The 19,925-nt window shown below is 35.8% G+C and overlaps 1 protein-coding gene and 1 pseudogene across 1 annotated transcript; both read left to right on the top strand.

Moving 5' to 3' along the window:
- The first annotated feature begins 7,606 nt into the window (after positions 1-7,606).
- LOC120184652 lies at positions 7,607-12,726 on the top strand (annotated as a pseudogene).
- A 2,702-nt stretch (positions 12,727-15,428) lies between these two features.
- LOC120184616 (protein artemis-like) lies at positions 15,429-19,661 on the top strand. The gene is made up of 5 exons (XM_039189030.1): positions 15,429-15,730; positions 15,831-15,936; positions 17,088-17,300; positions 17,890-18,594; positions 18,789-19,661. Exons 1-5 carry the CDS (start codon positions 15,542-15,544, stop codon positions 19,331-19,333), a joined length of 1,758 nt encoding a protein of 585 aa, XP_039044961.1. The 5' UTR covers positions 15,429-15,541; the 3' UTR covers positions 19,334-19,661.
- The last annotated feature ends 264 nt before the right edge of the window (positions 19,662-19,925 follow it).

Raw genomic sequence — 19,925 nt, 5'->3', positions numbered from 1 at the left:
AAACTGACTAACAACATTAACTGTTGTAACTTCAGAAGCTACAACCTATTGCACATATGACTAGAATGTTCCACGAACGTTAGCCAGTAACGGCCATGCATGAGAGTACCAACGTGCTCTTCCAACATACTTCAACATTCTCCCTACTTTATCTCATCTCCTTCTTCTCAGCACAACTTCACATACAACTTTTCACGAAATTCTTCAAAGACATTTCGAGCCAGAGGCTTAATTAACCATCAACAATCTTATGAGCAGCAGGTACATAGTGACTCGAATCAGCTTGGCTGCAATCTTCTCGCGCACGAAATGCATGTTCAGATCAACATGTTTGGTGTGGGCATGATAAACTGGATTCGCGTTGAGAGCCACAACATTGGTGTTGTCTCACCATATGACAAGCTCCTCTTTTTGACAGACACCAAGCTCAGTCGGCAAGGCTCCGACCCATACCACATATGCAGCTGTGTCAGTGACGCTTTTGTACTCTGCCTCCATGGTGGATCGCGACACGAATTTTTGTTTTTTTAGCTCCAAGCAACTAAATTGTTCCCAAAAAACACACTGTGTCCAGATATTGACCTCTATCATCGAGATTGCCTCCCCAATCTGCATCAACAAAGGCAACCACCTTCACACCAGTTCCAACAGTAATGAATACAAAGCCAAAATTCACTGTGCCAACTAAGTATCGCAAGATTCGCTTAACTGCAGCCATATGCAACTGTCGTGGAGCATGCATGAACTGGGCTACTTTGTTTACACATAAGGCAATGTCAGGCCTTGTGTGACATACGTACATCAATCCTCCAACAATACTGCGATAGAAGTGGGCATCGTGATGAGGTCTCCATCATCACAACGTAGCTTGGTGGCTGCTACCATGGGAGTTGGTGTTGCAGAAGCTTTCAACATATTAGCTTTCTCAAGGAATTCCATGATGAACTTCTTCTGTGACATTGCAAGGTAGTCACTAGTTCGTTTGACTTCAATCCCCAGAAAGTACGAGAGCTGCCCCAAGTCTTTTAGTGAGAACTTGTCACTCAGTAACCGAACCACTTCATCGACTCTAGCACTGGAGTGGCCTGTGATGATGATATCATCAACATAAACTAACATGTACACATAGTGCATGCCCTCCTTCTTAATGAACAGAGACACATCTGCTCTTGATTCTTTGAACCCAATGCTCAACAAGCTATCGTAGCTTGGTACGCCAACTCCTTGGTGCTTGCCTCAAACCATACAACGCCTTTTTTAGACAACACACATGTTTACTTCCATCGGGGGCATTTTGTTCGAAGCCTGGTGGCTGCTGCATGAATACTACCTCCTGAAGGTCATCGTTCAAAAAGGCATTGTTCACGTCGACTTGTCTTAAGGTCCAGTTGTTGGTTATAGCCAATGACATGATGACATTCAATATGTTGAACCTGACTACATGACTGAATGTGTCCCGAAAGTCATAGCCAGGGATTTGAGAGAATCCCTTAGCCACCAATCGTGCGTTGTAACGATGGATGGTGCCATCAGGATTTCTCTTGATATTGAATAGCCATTTGCAACCTATCACATTCCTTCCTTCGGGTAGCTTGGTAAATTCCCAGGTCCCATTGTGTTGTAAGGCATTGTACTCTTCAAGAACAACTATCTTCCAATCTGGAGACTTAAGTGTTTCATGCACACTGCATGGGATATCATCAACATCAACTCCTAGGTATGTTTTGGGTTTAAACACACCACATTTGCTCCGAGTCATCATTGGATGATTATTGACCCGAGCGACCTCATTTTCAACGTCATCATTTATGGTCGGGCTATGTACATTTCGTTTTCAATTTTAGTGCCATCATTTATGGGCGAGCTATGCACATTTTGTTCTGAGTGTAATTCATGTTGATGATATTCATGAGTATCAACAGTAGGAACCTCAAGCAGCCACAGTTCCCATCACATCATGACTGGCAGTTGGACCTTGTAGGTTACTCATTGAACTGTTGCTGGAATCACTTGAGGATAACATGTTACTACCATATTGTGATGGTTCCAACCTGGCAACATCAGTGACCAGTTTAAGTGATTGAGAAGTCTTCTCAATTGAGGCTGCAATGGAGTTCGACCAGATTTTCCTGCAAAAGGAAATATGTTTTCATTAAATACCACATGGAAATGAAAACACGCCCATTGCTTGCTAAGCACTGAAATCCTTTGTGCTGCGTGCTGTATCCTAAGAATGTATACAGCTGGGATCTGAACTCGAGCTTGTGCTACAGAAATGGTCTTAGATGCGGGAAGCACATGCATCCAAACACCCACAGTCTATTGTAGTTTGGTTTTTTCCCATATAGCATCTCAAATCGGGATTTGTCTAGAAGCACATTTGATGGCAGTCTATTCACGATATGGACAATGGTTTGATTGACATAAGACCAATACTTAATAGGCATGGAGGCTTGTGCAAGTAACACCAAGACTATCTCGACTAGGTGTCCATGCTTTCGTTCCACTACTCCATTCTGCTCGGACGTGTAGGGACAGGTGAGGCGATGAATGACTCCAGCTTTGCTTAATTCATCGGACAGAGGTCAAAATTATCCTCTCCAATCAGTTTGGAGTGCTTTGATTATTTCCCCGAATTGTGTAGCAATTAGCTTTTGAAATAGGTGAAATGCAGTTAAGGCTTCAACCTTTTTCTTAGTATATAACCAGGTGAATCGTGTGGAAGCATCAACAAAAGAGATATAGAACCTAAAGCCATTAGATGCCATGTGTGGAGGTCCCCACATATCAGAATACACGAGCTCAAATGGTTTGTTGTATATATTGTCCGAGCAAGGGAATGGAAACTTGTGGCTTTTACCAAGATGACAAGCAATGCAATTCTTATTAACATCATGAATGCTTTTACATTGATTTGTTTACAAATTTTAGCAAGTGTTTCATAAGCTGGATGACCCAGTCTTTTGTGCCAGATTTCTGAGGTTGTGGAGGAAGCTATAGCAGTCTGTACTTCAACCACACTATTTTTGCATCGAGTTCCACTTGTTTTGAAGGTATATAGTCCATTGCACTCTTCTCCTTGCAAAAATTATCTTGGAGGCCTCATCTCGAACATAACACGTTTTGGCATGAAATTTTAGGAATACACTATTTTCTTAGCAAGCTTAGAAACAAAAAGAAAGTTTTAGTTATTGAAGGAACATGTAGGATGTTGCTTAAGGCCAAAGTTCTAGAAAAGTAGTCAGCTCAGCCTTACCAACCAAGTGAACTGGTAGGTAGTCTACACTTCCTACCATCAACTTACTAGGATTGTTATAGTTTGAGTGAGGGGTGATCGAGGCTGCGTTGGAGGTGACATGGTGTGTTGCACCGGAGACAATTACCCACTGGTCTTGGCCAACAGACACTGCATGTGTTTGGCTTTTCGCATTACTCATGCTATCATCATGATGTGTGCTGCTGTGACTACAACAAGCCACTTTCATTGTTTCCATTTGCATCATAGTATGCTTTTGAGGAGTCAAAACCAGACGTGTGATCATTAATTGATATACAAAAAATCCTCATCGAATCTGAGCCAACATTGGCTGACAAGATGGCTAATTTTACCACATAGTTGGCACTGAACTCTAGGTCGTGTTCTGCCTCTGCCACGAGATCTCCCACGCGTGTAGGACAAGTGGTTTGATCGAGGTTGCTGCTTTTCTTGGTTCTTATAAGAGTTAAACTCACCCTTTCCTTGTGCAAGATTGGCACTGACAGGTAAGGAATCAAGTTGGTAATCGAAACCTTCAAGCTGAGTTTCAGCATCAACAAGCATCGTGTATATGCTATCAAGTGACAGTGTGTCACACATGGCAGATATAACAGCGATGAAGGGTTGATATTCCCTTGTGAGGCCCTTGAGGATACTCGCAACTTGCTCAGACACTGATACTGGACTTCCACATGAGTTCAAAGCATCAGTGATCTCTTTTACTTTTGTGAGATAAGTTCTCATGCTATCTCATCCTTTCTTGAGGGATTGGAGCTTGTAATGTAAGCTCATGATGACAGTGATAGAGCGATTGACAAAGAACTGTAAGACCTTGTTCCACCTGGGCAGATGTTTTAGCACCAACGAACTGTGGGAGCAAATGAAGACTAACCGTCGAAAATAGCCAAGAAGCCAATGCACTGTCTTGAGCCAAGAACTCTTCATATTCTTCATTAACAGCTGCAACTCCATCTTCACCAACCACTATTTCTGAAGGCGGCATCATTGTACCATTAAGCATTCTTTCAAGGCGATGGCTCCTTACAGTGAGCAGAACATGCTGTTTCCACAGTAGGAAATTAGTTTCATCAATAACTACATTCACCCTTTTGTTGGTGAATACATTAGTGTTTCTTGATGAGAACTCCATAGACGTGGTTGTAAACGACGTACTGTGATCTATAGCAGCATGAACAACGAAAGCACACCCTAGGACGTAGGAGTAAATGATACCATGTTGAGAGAGCTCAACACCCTTGAGTTTTACAAAACAGCTTGGAATAATAAAGCTCTTCTTCATTCTTTCCATCAATCTTTACATGATTTATATAGCTAACAAAGCTACAAGATCCAACAAGGCTACAAGAAGCTAACTGAACTATAACTACTCTAACAAGACTCAAACTGACTAACAACATTAACTACTGTAACTTCAGAATTGCAACCTGTTGCACATGTGACTAGAATGTTCCACGAACGTTAGCCAGTAACGACCATGCACGAGAGTACCAGCATGCTCTTCCAACATACTTCAACAATTAGTACAAGATCTATTACCATTTTTTATAGAACATCATTCACTTTATTAACTTAAAGAAAAAAATGCAATTTGGAATAGTAAAAATTAAAAGCTTAAAAAGTTCTAACAGTTACGTTATGTTTTTAACGATGAGGTATTAACAAGAAACAAAAAGTAAACGTTACATGTGATTTTGAAACAAATGAAAGTTTAGGTACTAAAACGAAATAAATTTGATAATTAGGTACTAAACATGTAACTTACCCTATTATTTTGTTTTTTTTTCTATTTTTGTCACCGATCGATAAATTTCTATTAAAACTTAATAAAGAATGTGATGTAACATGGTATAATAATAGTTTTACTAATTAAAACTTGTATATTTTATCAATTTGATTATATTTTGAAATAATTTAATAAATTATTAATATTTAAAAATATGTCAATTTGATGCACATTTTAATTAGAAATAATTTAATAATCAAATAAATTTAACCATCCAATAAGATAATCAATGACAGATGTACATGGGATCTAGGGTGGGCATGTGTTCATCTGAAATTTTGAATTTTTTTATATTAGACTTATTAGTTGTCCTTATGATTCCCACCCTTAAATTGTATTTGTGTCCACCACGTACAAAAATTTATATTATTGATATATACGTGCACATTCTAAAAAATATTTCTAGATGTACCACTAAAAATGATGCTCATCTGGATGTAAATTTTTTTAAAAAAATTAAATGCATTCTAAGGGGGTTCGAACTTGGGGAGTAGAGGGAAACAATGTTTAATCATTAAACCAAACAAACTATTGGTATTTTGTATACAAGTATATTATTTAAGTTGTGATCTTCTTGGATTAAAATAAATAATTTATCTTATATTTTAGTTAAAATAATACACTAAATATTACTATTTTTTTCTAAAACAATACCTTAATCATTGTCCTTGACATTCTCCTTAATGATAGTATACATAAACACTCTTTAATTATTCAGAGACTTTGTTTTAAACTTAATTTTATTATCATTGAACAAAAAAGATCAATGATTATCAATCATCATTAATATAAAATGTAATTGATTTATTATGAGAACCCCAAGAATTACTTTAAATTCCCCCCCTTTTTTTTAAATAAAATTTGAATTGCAAACGCGAAACAAATGACCTTAGTAATTAAAAAATTTGTTATTATCTCTTAAAATTTTGGGTTCAAGTATCGCATATACAAAGAATGTGAGCGTTCATTATTAAATAGTTGAGAATTTTTGAACATATAGTACCTTATATTCACCCTAAATTTATAAAAAAAAATGATTAAGTTTATTGAAAAACACTAAACGGGTTTCGCTCCAAATAACAGTATCCTAAAGTAAAATTAATCTAATAGAATACAAATTATAAAAATTGCAAATATGATGATTCAAATTTTCGTTTTATTCTTTTAAAAAAAAAAAAAAAGATAAGCTGAATCATGCATATTAATAGTCTTAAAATTCAGTCAGCATCTTCGTCTATAGAAAAATATGTTTGTTATCATATTTTTTAAAAACATTTTCTCATCGGTGGTGGTTGATTTTATTTATTTGAAATAATAAATAAGGGGTTATTTGTTTATTACTGAATGAAACCATTTATTGTTGAACCGTTCACCATTCAATGTGAATGCTGAACCGTTCATCATTCAGTGTTGAATGCTAAACCGTTTAGCATTCAGCGTATTTGATTCTCACCTTTAAATGAAGACTGTGCTGAATGATTCAACAAAACATTGCTGAATGATTCAACATTAAAGTACATTCTGAATGATTCAGAATCATTATCAAACATCATGTCACATTCAGAACTAATTCATATAGAGCCTTTGAATTATTCAGGTCATTAAATCATTCAACGCTTAATCATTCTGATTTAATCAAACAGCCCCTAAAAGAAGAAGAAGATGTGTACCGACATTTGTTAAGGCAATGTTTATTGGGTAGAATAATATTTTTTTATCCTTTAGCTTTATCAATTTAATCATTTTAGTCTTTAAATTATTATTGTATTCCTTTTTATCCTGAACTCTTTTTTATTAAATTAGCCGCAATACGGCGAAAAATAGCATTATTTTATTTTTATTGAAATGTTAGTATCATCTAAAATATTAAAAATTTATAAAAATTAACTTATAAATAAGGATAAATTCAATGTTTTTTTCTTTTTTTAAGTTTTGATGTCATGATAGAAAAAGATAAGATGGATATCGTAAATTTAAAGATGTCATTATTGTTGGTCTATTACAATTAAGTTAATTTGACAAAAATAAAAAGAAAATTAAAATTAAAATAAACAATTAAAGAGTAACAAATTGATAATACTTATTTTAGGTTAATAAATTGATAATTAAATCATCATTAATCCCAATTGTTGAAAACTCAAAAAGAGTGATGGCTCCATTGTGGAAATAAAGTTACAAGCAGTTTGACATAGATGAAGTATACTTCGAGTTTAAGGTATTATGAATGCTTAAAATCTTCATTGAAAGATTTGTTGTACAAATTAACAAGGACAAAAACTTCTAAAACCATACGGGGAACCAAAAATATTTTTAGCCAAAAACCAATCTTATTCATACACACAAAAACTACCCTCATGCCCTTTTAACTATTTTATTTATTAATTAAAATTAAAATAAAATAAAAAGAAGCCACGTCATCCCCACCCATTTTATCCAACCCTTACCTGTTTCTCACTGTAGCTGTGCCCCACTCCCCCAATTTTAATTAAATTTAAATCAATTTACCAAAAAAAAAAAAACTTTTCTTTCTCTTCTCTCTCTTTCCTCTTGGTTTCCTCTCGCCATATAAAACACCCATTTCTTTTACAAATCAGAACTTTTCTTCTTCTTCAAACAAGAGCCATGCCTGGTTGGTGGGGTAAAAGGTCGAGTAAGAGCAAGGAAGACAGTCCACGGAATCAAACTTCCCGTGACGGCTCCGATGGATTAATCAAGTCTTCGCCCAATAAAACCGGCGTTGCTGTAGCCGCCGGTGGTGGGAGAATGAAAGAAGCAGCTGCAACACTCGATGACAACAAGAACAAGAGCAGCTTCGATGATGGAGAAGGTTTTGTATTATCCACACGTAATTCGCCACGCGCTAGCAAGGATTTTGGTGGCGGTGTTTCCGGCTGTGGGTCTTCCGGGTTTTCGGGTTTCCTCTCTCTTTCCTCTGGTTTCCTCTCGCCATATAAAACACCCATTTCTTTTACAAATCAGAACTTTCTTCTTCTTCAAACAAGAGCCATGCCTGGTTGGTGGGGTAAAAGGTCGAGTAAGAGCAAAAGACAGTCCACGAATCAAACTTCCCGTGACGGCTCCGATTGGATTAATCAAGTCTTCGCCCAATAAAACCGGCGTTGCTGTAGCCGCCGGTGGTGGAGAATGAAAGAAGCAGCTGCAACACTCGATAACAAGAACAAAGCAGCTTCGATGATGGATAAGGTTTTGTATTATCCACACGTAATTCGCCACGCGCTAGCAAGGATTTTGGTGGCGGTGTTTCCGGCTGTGGGTCTTCCGGGTTTTCGGGTTTCGATTCGGATTCAGGGGAGAAGAGAGGGATTCCTTTGCCTAGACCATCTGCCTCGAGTGATCATGTTGTCGGTTTGGGATCTGGGTCGTCTTCCGTTGTGTTTTAGCTCTTCTGGTTCTTCCGAAGATAATCAGATTGCACATGATCCGGTTCAATTCCTTGCCTGCAGGTATTTTCCCCTCTCTTTAACGTACACTGGGTTCTAAATTTTGAGAAAAAAATATTTATTATTATTTTTTTCTGAATTAAAGGGAGCAATTACATTATTTTTTTAATTGAAAGCATTTTTGATTAATTATTCTTATGAAAAAAAACCTCTCTTTTCTCGTGTGTTAGTTCAGTTTGATTGCTTTATTTTTTTCCTCATAATTTTGTCGGAATATCCATTTGGATCTGCCATCAGCTAAATTTTTCAGCTTTTGGAACTGAAATTGTCTCTTTATTATTTTTTTGCTGTAAGAGTTTGTTTTCGCTGGTTTTGGGTTTACTTTTCCCCTTCTTTCAGTTTGAATTAGAATACAGGAATTATACTTTATTTTCTCAACATCTGAGATTTTTTTTCGGTACCAAAATCTTTACTACCGTGTTTGCAAAAGGAAGGTGATTCTTGATTTGATATACTGGTGGATTCTGAAACCTATAAGCAATAGAGCATAAGTCTATAGTGAAAGTTCAAAATTGTGATATTGTATTTAGCTCTGTGGAAAAAAGATAAAGGATTTCTGTAATAAACTGAAACACAGGTCATATATTGATACGAGAGGACAAGGTGAAACTAGAAGCAACATGGGGTCGAGAAGCCCTGGTCCAAGGTCGAGAGGGCCAACCAGCCCAACATCACCTCTTCATCATCGACTCTCTGGAGTGAGTCTCGATTCTCCAACGGGGAAGAAGGACGATGGGAAATCTATGTGTCATAAGTTGCCTCTTCCACCTGGTTCTCCAACTAGTCCTTCTGCCTTGTCTAGCACAAGAACTTGTGGAATGAGTGAGAACTCATCTTGCAATCTATCGAAATGGCGTAAAGGGAGACTATTAGGGAGGGGAACTTTTGGACATGTTTATCTTGGATTTAATAGGTAGGACTTGCTTTCTGTAAGGTTGTAAAAGTCATAATGCTCAAAAAAGAGAATTTATCAGTGAAAATAAATAGCTTATCAAGCATTATTACTTCAGATTCCAAATATTTAAATCAAGTTTGTTTGTAGTTTTTTTTCCAATTAAGCTTCTCTAACTTTTGTATATCCATGTTTGTCAGTGAAAGCGGGCAGATGTGTGCAATAAAAGAAGTCAGGTTTGTTTCTGATGATCAGACATCAAAAGAATGCCTCAAGCAACTGAACCAGGTAATAGTTTTGTATGGTTCTCTCTGAGTACAACATTATTCAAAGTATAAGCATCCGTCTGATATAACTTTTCAGTATCTTTGTACCAGTTGATATTGAAACCATTAACAAGTTGCCGTGTTTGGTTTCTAATCCTTTTTAATGTAAGCAGGAGATAAATTTGCTGAGTCAGCTATCTCATCCAAACATTGTTCGATACTATGGAAGTGATCTGGTATAGTTCTATATACATCTTTAGAGATATAACATGCAAAAGATTTACTTGCATAACAGACACAGGGGAAGGGAAAATGATTATTGGAATCCTTCTCCTGTACTAATTAAAAGGACCTTGCTTCATGGTAAATCTAACTGCTATTTTACAGGGTGAAGAAACACTCTCTGTTTACTTGGAATATGTCTCTGGGGGTTCAATCCACAAATTGCTTCAAGAATATGGTGCCTTCAAGGAACCTGTTATTCAAAACTATACAAGACAAATTCTTTCTGGGCTTGCTTACTTGCACGGAAGAAATACGGTTCACAGGTACTTGGATGTAGTTCTAGTTATGGATGCTTAGCTGTATGTTTTAGGGAGGCTTCAGATCTTATGTGTTAAAGCTGTGAGTTTCATATTGCAGAGACATAAAAGGAGCAAACATACTAGTGGATCCTAATGGTGAAATCAAGTTGGCAGATTTTGGCATGGCAAACATGTATGCTACCTAATGTCATCTTTGAATGATGGTTGTAGTTTTATTACTGAAGCTTCAAATATCTCTCAAAAAATAGTTGTGGCTAATATATTAACTATCTACTAAACGGCGTTGATAGGATGCTGATTTGTTGTAAAGAAAATTGTGTTTTTCTGTAGAATTTTTTCCTTTAGATGATCCCTTAAACCTTAATTTAACTTGAAAGTTGATATTTTCTTATTTATTCTTTTCTTCCTTTTACAGAACTGAATGTATTTCAGGCTGAAAAATTTAGGACTTTGATGTAAATTTAACAAATTAGATACTTCAAATCAAAACTGAAAATGGCAGTCAGTGAATTAAAACTAGAAACCTGCTTCCTTTTTCTCCCCGTCTATGGGCTGAAAATTAAGACTGTCAGTCATCTTTTCTCCCACCTTTCTAGCATCTTTCTTTTCCCCAGTTAGTGATCAGGACAAACCACTAATTTTCCTTCTTTCTGATATAGATAACAGCTTGTGGTACAATGCTTTCGTTCAGGAAGCCTAGGGATGGCTTTTGATCTCAGGTTGTAATGAACACAAATGGCTATAACCTTGCGGTGGATATCTGGAGCTTGGGCTGTACTATTCTTGAAATGGCAACATCAAAACCACCATGGAGTCGGTATGAAGGGGTGGGACATACTAATTCCAAACATCTTTCAGATAATATATTTTTTTGGCTCGCTCTGAGCTGTGGAATAATCCTTTTGATATTTCTGGATTCAACAGGTGGCTGCAATATTTAAGATCGGAAACAGCAAAGATATGCCTGAGATTCCTGATCACCTTTCTAATGAAGCAAAAAGTTTCATTAGGCTTTGCTTACAAAGAGACCCATCAGCACGGCCTACAGCCTTACAACTGCTAGATCACCCTTTCATTCGTGACCAAGCAACAACAAGAGTTGCTAACATAAGCATAACCAAGGATGCATTTCCTTACACTTTCGATGGAAGCCGCACTCCGGTATACGTTCTTAAGATTTTTATTACTATTACTGCATAGAATTTGAATTGCATACATTTAATGAAGACTTTTTCTAGTGCATTCTGAACTGATTGACTTATAAAATGCTTATAGGAACAAATTCAGCGTCTTGAGTTTTAATATAAAAGCATGTCATTTTTGGACTTGGATACTGCATAAATAGAAACCTTGTATTACGGTTAAACCCACTTTTTGAAGATGAAAGTACTATTTTATGCAATTTTCTTTTTGACATTTTAATTCAACAGATAGCAGCACTTTTCACATCGATGCTCAACACTTGAGCTAGATTTGTTTTCACATTTCTAAACCATTATCTTATACTTGAAGTTTTCTTATAACTAGAGCTGGATTTAAGCTAAATCCCTGTTCTTATCTTAACTCTTTGAGCAGCCTATATTAGAAATGCAGTCGAACAAATAGCAGCACTTTTCACAGCGATGCTCAACACTTGAGCTAGATTTGTTTTCACATTTCTAAACCATTATCTTGTACTTTAAGTTTTCTTATAACTAAAGCTGGATTTAAGCTAAATCCCTGTTCTTATCTTAACTCTTTGAGCAGCCTATATTAGAAATGCAGTCGAAGAGAAATAATATCCTATCATTCGATGGAGATTATGGAATGGGAGGAATGACTACAACTTCAAGAGCATTGAGGAGTCCAAGGTACTAACAACCGTAACATATTTTCCTTCATTTTTCTTTGCTTAAAATACATGAAAGAAGTTCTAAAGTAAGTTGCCAACCATGTATTTATGCACAGAGATAATGCAAGAACAATCACATCTTTGCCTGTATCTCCTTCTTCAAGCCCCTTAAGATATGGTCCGGCACACAAGAGTTACCTTTCTCCTCCTCATCCAACTTATCAGTTTGTAGGACAGAGTGGTCGCAACTTAGGTGACTTCTGTGGGAATGCATTGAGACCAAACCCGAGGTACACTCAGGATCCTTGGTTCAAAAATTCACAACTAAAAGTTCAAACACCAGGCACCCCGCCAAGAACGAGACCTCTTTCAGGGTTATTGTAAATAGCAGTAGGATAAAAGTACCGTTTTCCACTCTGTCCGAAATGCTACTGGAATCAAGTATAATTGTTGCATGAAAGGAACCCTCCCTATTTTGGTAGAATTAAGTGCTTACATACTTGAACTTAAGGCTATTGGGAAGGGGGAAGAATATCTGGGGACTTTGTTGCTTGGAAAAGATGATGGTAGGATTTCTTTTTTCTTTTAATATTTTAACAATATATCGTTGAATTTTTTTCGTTGTATATGGAAGGTGGTGACCTCATTTGTAAAATGGACGCTGTTGTATACTATTGGTTCATGAAAAAGTAGTTAATACCATAACTAGTCATCAACGGTTTAGCCTACAGATTGAAAGCTTCATTGTGAAACAGCAGCTGGTGGGGCAGGGATGGACATAAAGGGGCGGGTAGAGGTGGTTGTTCCCTTAAATTTTTTTCTTTGTATTTTTTATTAAAAATATATTTTCATCTTCTAAAATTTTATAAATTCATCTATATTTAAAATTTTATAAGTTCGTCGTTCTTAAAATAAAATTATGCGTATGTCTCCCGGTGTGGGCCATATATTGTGCCTTTGTACGGAGACACGCTTCTTAAATTAAGATGTCTGTTAAAATAAAATTATGCGTATGTCTCCCGGTGTGGGCCATATATTGTGCCTTTGTACGGAGACACGCTTCTTAAATTAAGATGTCTGCAAATATCACATTGCTGACAGTATATGCCATCATCTTGCATGTAAGTCTGTCATTTACCGAGTTTGGGTGGTGGTGGTGGGGGTGGGGTGGGGTTATAGTTTAGGGAAAAGGGCATTGAATTTGGTCATTCTTTCCTTTTCACATCCTCACGATAACGAGACAATGTCGGCAATCATGTCCCAGATAATAAAGGCGGCTCCATAAATAACGTGCCGTGAAAATTTCTTCACTTTTTTAAGGGGGGAAAATGGTGTGAGATTACATTGACTTCTATCCAACTGAGATATGAAGTTAACCTTCAAATTTCAAGTTGTTTGGGTTATGTGTTGAGAGAATAAATGAGGTTGCGGAGGTTTTTTGATGGTTTGTCTTTTTTAGTTTAGATAGAAACTCGTATATAATTATTTAGTAGGTTTAAGAGATGATAAATAGTCAAAAAGATCAATAGAGAGATTCTCATTCAATATTATATAGTGACTTATATACATACTTTTGGTGCTGGTGTTAAGTTTATAATAATGATGATTATTTATAGATTGGTGATGATCACGAGAAACTATTAGAGGTTACGTTAAAAGGTTGTAGCTGTACGGAGAATATTGAAATTTGAAAGTTTAAAAAGATATAGAAAATTTGAAAGTTTAATATACAAAAGAAGAATAATAAAGAAGTGGCTCAAAAAAAAATCGGAAAGTACAACAATTTGTATAACATTAACCTATTTTATGATGAATATATTATATGCTGTGTGTGTGCCATACATTTGTTTAATTTGTTGTTTAGTTTTATCTGATTTGCTTAGGTGTCGATGCATTTGCAAACGAGACAACAGGTTAAACTATATTGCATGGAAATTGACAATTGGTTAAACTTGTTTTTTGCATAGGAATTGACAAATGGCAACTTGCTAATTATTTTTTGTTTTATTTTATTGCTAAGTTTTGGTGGAGTGGGAGTTTAGGACAACAACCGAGATCCAATACTTGTTGCTTGTAGCCTCTATTCTATAATATATTAGTATATCCAACACTGGTTAGGACACCTATTTCTTCTTGTCCTTTTGGCAATCCTATCGGCAAACAACATTACAAATTCTTGGATATTAACGGAAACAGATGTTCCTCCATGTCGAGGAGAAAGCTTTAACATCACGAGAAACATATGCAATATCCCACGAGATACAATTCTTGCCATTGATGGCTTTAACAATCACTTTGTTAGTGCTTGTGCGTAGGTTCCTATCAATATCGCTCCACTGGCCATTGCTATGGCAATAATACGTGCAGATTCCTTGTCATTCTTAAAAGCTGTATTCCCATAGACAATATTGGGAGAAGGTGGAGTCCATTGTCGTTTGATTTCAGTCCCTCGAATGTTGAATGTATTGTTCATTGAACCCTTCATACGCGGAGAAAGCTATTTCCATGTATTTGTAAAAATCATTGTGAACCATGAACTTTTTTCCCATTCAATGTGACACTTAAACTGAGAAAAAAAGTTAATTTGGTCATTTGACCTACACAATCAAACGTTGATCGCTACAACATATTTTTAATTTCTTATACATATCAATCATCATTATAGGTGCCATACACTTTTATATCATACATGCATACATACTAAACATGATTACATTATCATACAATCATATCATTATAGAATATTCTTAATGAATTAGTTGAGATTTATGAATTTTATATCTAAATATAGTTAGAAAAAATCATAAGTTATTCACATTAATACACACATCTAATCATATTTTGGATAATTCTTAGGATTATTCACAAGCCCTTGCACATTGTCTAATAAGCTAGCATATAAAGTGACGTTTAAAAAATATCTGAAATATGATTATATATGTGTATTGATGTGAATAACTTATGATGTTTCTTAACTATATTTAGATACAAATCTAGTGAGAATTAAAAATATTTAGATAAAAGTGTATTACATATGTAATGATTATTGATATGTATATGAAATTAAAAATGTATCTGACTCTAAGAGTGACCAAAATGATTGAAATTTGTAACTTTAGTGAGAAAATTTAAAAACGTTTACTGAATAAATAAAAAAGATAATAATTAAGGGACCACCAAGGAAATTTACCCTAAATTATAAATTTGTAACTATAGTGAAAAATTAAAAAACGTTTATTGATCAAATAGAAAAGCGGTAATAATTAATTGACCAAACGCGATAGTTTACCCTAAAGTATAAATTGTTGATAAATATACTCTTCTTCGGTTCTCGATTCTCAAATTCTAGTTTCCCACCCAATTCCAGAAGAAAAAGGAAAATTCCCATTCCCCCCTTTATCTGTCTTCCTTTGGAAGCCTTAAGGGTAGAAAATCCAAATAAAAAGAGCCCCAAATTCACATGAATGTTGTCACCCAGAAGCAAAGATGCCGATTGAAATGCCCAAAGGGCTGCCTTTCTCAGTGGACACATTCACTCCATCTTCCAAGAGAAAAAGACACCATTTCTTGACCCATGCTCATAAAGACCACACTTTTGGCATTTCCTCTCACTTTTCTTATCCAATTTACTCTACCCATCTCACCAAATCCCTTGTTCTTATAAACTACCCTCAGGTCTTGCCTTTATTCTTCTTTTCATTGTTTTGGAATTTGTATAAACTTTTTCTTTTTTATTAAATCTGATTTATTTCTTCTTCTTTTGGTGGCTTTCCAGCTTGATGATTCTTTGTTCGTGGGAATTGAAATTGGGGAATCCATTGTTATCGATGACCCGGATGGGGAATTTCAGGTTACAGCTTTTGATGCTAATCATTGTCCCGGTAATTCGTGTTTGTTTTCATTGGTTTGATCAATTTTTTTGTCTATTTTGTCGTTTTTATATTTATTTTTTTATCTGGGGATTTTTTGTTGATTATTTCTCAGCATTGGGTTTAATGTATGACGATAATTATGGGATTTTGTCTTTGCTTATGACGATAATTATGTGATATAGCTTTAAGTGGAGAAGTTTATGTTTTGTCTTTGCTTATGCAAACAAAGCTTTAAAAAGACTATGTTTGATTGTCAATTCTTTTCTTCTTTTAACATTCAAAACAAGGAAACATGTTAGGATGCTATAGTTGATTGTTAAAATTCTAATTTACTTGTTTTTTTTTTTTATAAAAACAGTGTTTTGGTTTTTATCTGAAACAATTATGTTACAATCAGTTCTACAATTTGGCCATTTTACATTTTGCTTTTGTTTTTTAACAAATTCTTTTTAAGTTAAAAGCTAATAATACAAAGCATGTGGCAAAAGTGATTATGGAATGAAATTTGTTATGGTTTGCATATGTTTTGAAGAGGATTTTGATGTTTGCAATAATTCCTTTATTGTTCCCAATGTAGTTAGGGATCTTGTTCTCTAGGATAACATTTAGACATCAATACTTGTCATGATGTACTCCAGTTGGTCTTTTATGATAAAGAGTATTGGATTTCTAGTATAGCAGACAATTCTCATGAAATTGAGAAAAAATTCTGTTCATCATGTACTGATAAACTTTGATATAAGAACTGCTCAAGCATCTGATCTGCTCGCTTGATGGTATTCTCTTTTCTATTTTGGAACTTCATGTCACCCTGACTCGGGGTGTGTGCTGGATGTAGAAATGTGTATGACATAGATATTCTTAGTTTTTTCAGTATATTTGAAGAATCATACCTTGTATCCATGTCCGAATTATCGTACCTTGTTATGTTTCATATTTGGTGTTTGTGGGAAATTGGAGAGTCCTAAGTAGCATAGTTGAGAACTTGTTGTGTTTGAATTTTAGATATTTAGACATTTAAAGCTGATACTTTCTGCTTTTGTGATGAAGTGGTGTGGAGATTTGGGGATTTTTTTGGTAATTCTTCCATGTTTTCAGCTTTATGCATAGCTTATCATGATTTGGGGGAAAAAATTATTGACAGATCGCATGAATTTCAGGAGCAGTTATGTTCTTGTTTGAAGGCAGTTTTGGTAACATCTTGCATACTGGAGACTGTAGACTCACCCTCGAGTGCCTCCAAAATTTACCTGAGAAGTATATTGGCAGTAAAGGAAAAGAGCCACAATGTTGTTTTGATTATCTTTTCCTAGACTGTACTTTTGGTAGATTCGCCCGGAACCTGCCCAGCAAGCATTCAGCAATCCGTCAGGTAGTCCTTATTTTCTTGGTGATTTTCATTTTTATTATCTTAACGTTGTAGAGACAACTTGAATCTAGAATGCTTCATTGCTTTTATTTCTTGTGAATGCATTACCAACTTAAGAAACACCACTAAGGTTTTCTACCATAACCTGACACTACTTTCTTTATTAACTGGCCTACTGCAATTTGAAATGGGGAAGGGAAGGGGTTGGGGTGGATTCCTTTGCATGTATTTATTGTTAGTTGTGATGTTTTGTACATTAAACTAATGAAATATTTCTGTTATAAATTATATGTCAGATATTGCTTTTGTTTGTTAGTAAGGCACTGAAGCTGGTGGAAGTAAACATGCAAGTAGTTGCTTTGTGTTTTGATTCTAAGAGAAATTAAAATTAACACAGTTAACTTTCTTAACAAGCATGATATCATCAATACAGAGAGCAAATATGTTTATAAGAAAAGGATGGTGTGCATTAAACTTCTTAAATTTTTTAATTAAATTATTATTTTCACTTGTTATTTGTCATTATTTTGATTAGTCTTGGTGATAGTTTCATGAGGCTCTATTCATGATATTTCTTTATCTCCTGTTGACGTTTGTACATCCTATATGGAAGCATCCAAATGCACCCATTGTGTATCTAACATGTGACCTTCTGGGTCAGGAAGAGATTCTTACCAGTGTATCTGGAACCTTTGGGTCCAAGATTTATGTTGATAAGGCAACCAATCCTGATTTTTTCCAATCACTGAGTATCATATCTCCTGAAATTCTTTCGGAAGATCCGACTTCTCGTTTCCGGTTGTTTGATGGTTTTCCTAAACTATCTGAACGAGCAACAGTAATGCTTGCGGAGGCCCAAGCTAAATTTCAGCATGAGCCCCTCATTATACGACCTTCAGCAATGTGGTATGCATGTGAGGAAGAGCGTTTAGAAGCTGATAGTCGAAGGAAGATGAGATTTAATGAAGCAATAAAGGATCAGTTTGGTGTTTGGCATGTCTGTTATTCAATGCATTCATCAAGGAATGAACTAGAGTGGGCTTTGAAAATTCTTGCTCCTAAAAGAGTTGTGTCAACAACCCCCAGTTGTCGAGCAATGGAGTTGGATTATGCTAGGAAGCATTGTTTGGATTCCCATGTAAGTTCTGATGATTCTCTTTGGAAGCTTCTGGACATTGATATGAAAGCTTGTCCACCAGTAAATTCACCTGTCAAAACTGTAGCTTGTCCTCCCAAGGTTAATGAGCTCACTCAAAATTGTGCAGAACCTGTACTGCAGCCTATTATCATATCATCTTACAGAAAAATCTCTTGACCTTGTCTCCTCCAAGCAAAAGGCCGCCTGTAACACTTTTGGTCGGGCAAGGAAATTCACCTGTCAAAACTGTAGCTTGTCCTCCCAAGGTTAATGAGCTCACTCAAAATTGTGCAGAACCTGTACTGCAGCCTATTATCATATCATCTTACAAGAAAAATCTCTTGACCTTGTCTCCTCCAAGCAAAAGGCCGCCTGTAACACTTTTTGGTCGGGCAAGGCTTAGTCTCCATGATCCTAATTTTCTACCCGAGGAAAAAAGCATATTTACAAAAGACAACCCTCTATGTGTTGTCGATAAAATGAAACAGGTATTTGTAATCCAGAACACCAATGAAGATTCTGAGAATGGATTGGAAATCAAAATAGAGGCAGAAGCTTCTGCACTGCAATGTGAGAACTCTGTGACTATGGAAACTTTTGAGAAAAGATTAGAAAACAAGCTAGATGCAGTTGATCATCTTGTGCAAGGTGAGGAGATTGGACGGGATACTTATCATGAGTACAGATGCGAAAACAAACAGGTGGATGAGACCACAATGCAATCTGAGAACCTATCGAGCGAGGAAACTAGTAACAAGTGTTCTTACTCTATTGGATCTTCAAGGGGATATAGTGACAACTTTCGAAAGTTGTACAGGTCAATGTATGCACCTGTGCCTAAACCTCTTCCTTCTCTGGTGGAGCTAAGAAATGCAACCAAACGGTGCCGGAGACTTTAATTTGTTATGGTCCTAATCCTATGATAGCATAACTCTACTGGCTTTCAGACTTCAATTATGCTAATGTATGTTACTTGCAGAATGATGCAGAGACATCACCGTCCAAACTAACACTACCAGTTATTCTTGCATCACAAGTTGGATTCAACTGTGTTTTAGGCGAATTTGGGCAAGCTACCATGGGCGTGGGGTCACCATTGTTGTTGTTATACACATTCTTTATCTTCAGAATAATAAGGGTGTATTATTTCTGATGATACACTTAAATCTTATACTACAAACAAGGGGTGAAACTACTCCATATCATCACTCATATTCTTTATCTCTTCATTGTAAGAAATCTATTTTTCTTTCTATTGATTTGTTATTCAGGACAATGAGGGGCTATCAGTTGGGATGAACAATAGAAATAAGTAAAAATGAGCATTTTTTTTTTTCTGTGTAGAATTAAACAAGGACTAAAATAGCATCAATGCTTACTTTTGTATGTGGAACTAAACAAGGATTAAAGTAGAATCAATACATCTTGATGTTTTGTCTTAGGGAAAACTATACGAATAGTCCCCAACGTTTTCGATCTAATTGACTTTGG

This window comes from Hibiscus syriacus, unplaced genomic scaffold (genome assembly GCF_006381635.1).
Source record: "Hibiscus syriacus cultivar Baekdansim isolate YM2019G1 unplaced genomic scaffold, ASM638163v2 tig00112925_pilon, whole genome shotgun sequence".
In the NCBI taxonomy this organism is placed as follows: domain Eukaryota; kingdom Viridiplantae; phylum Streptophyta; class Magnoliopsida; order Malvales; family Malvaceae; genus Hibiscus; species Hibiscus syriacus.
This window is presented reverse-complemented; position numbering and strand designations above follow the sequence as displayed.

Coding starts and splice junctions, on each gene's coding strand:
- LOC120184616 (XM_039189030.1), top strand. CDS start 15,542: ATGCCGATTGAAATGCCCAAAGGGCTGCCTTTCTCAGTGGACACATTC. Junction 15,937..17,087: donor TGATGCTAATCATTGTCCCG/GTAATTCGTGTT, acceptor CATGAATTTCAG/GAGCAGTTATGTTCTTGTTT. Junction 18,595..18,788: donor GCCTATTATCATATCATCTT/ACAGAAAAATCT, acceptor TGACCTTGTCTC/CTCCAAGCAAAAGGCCGCCT.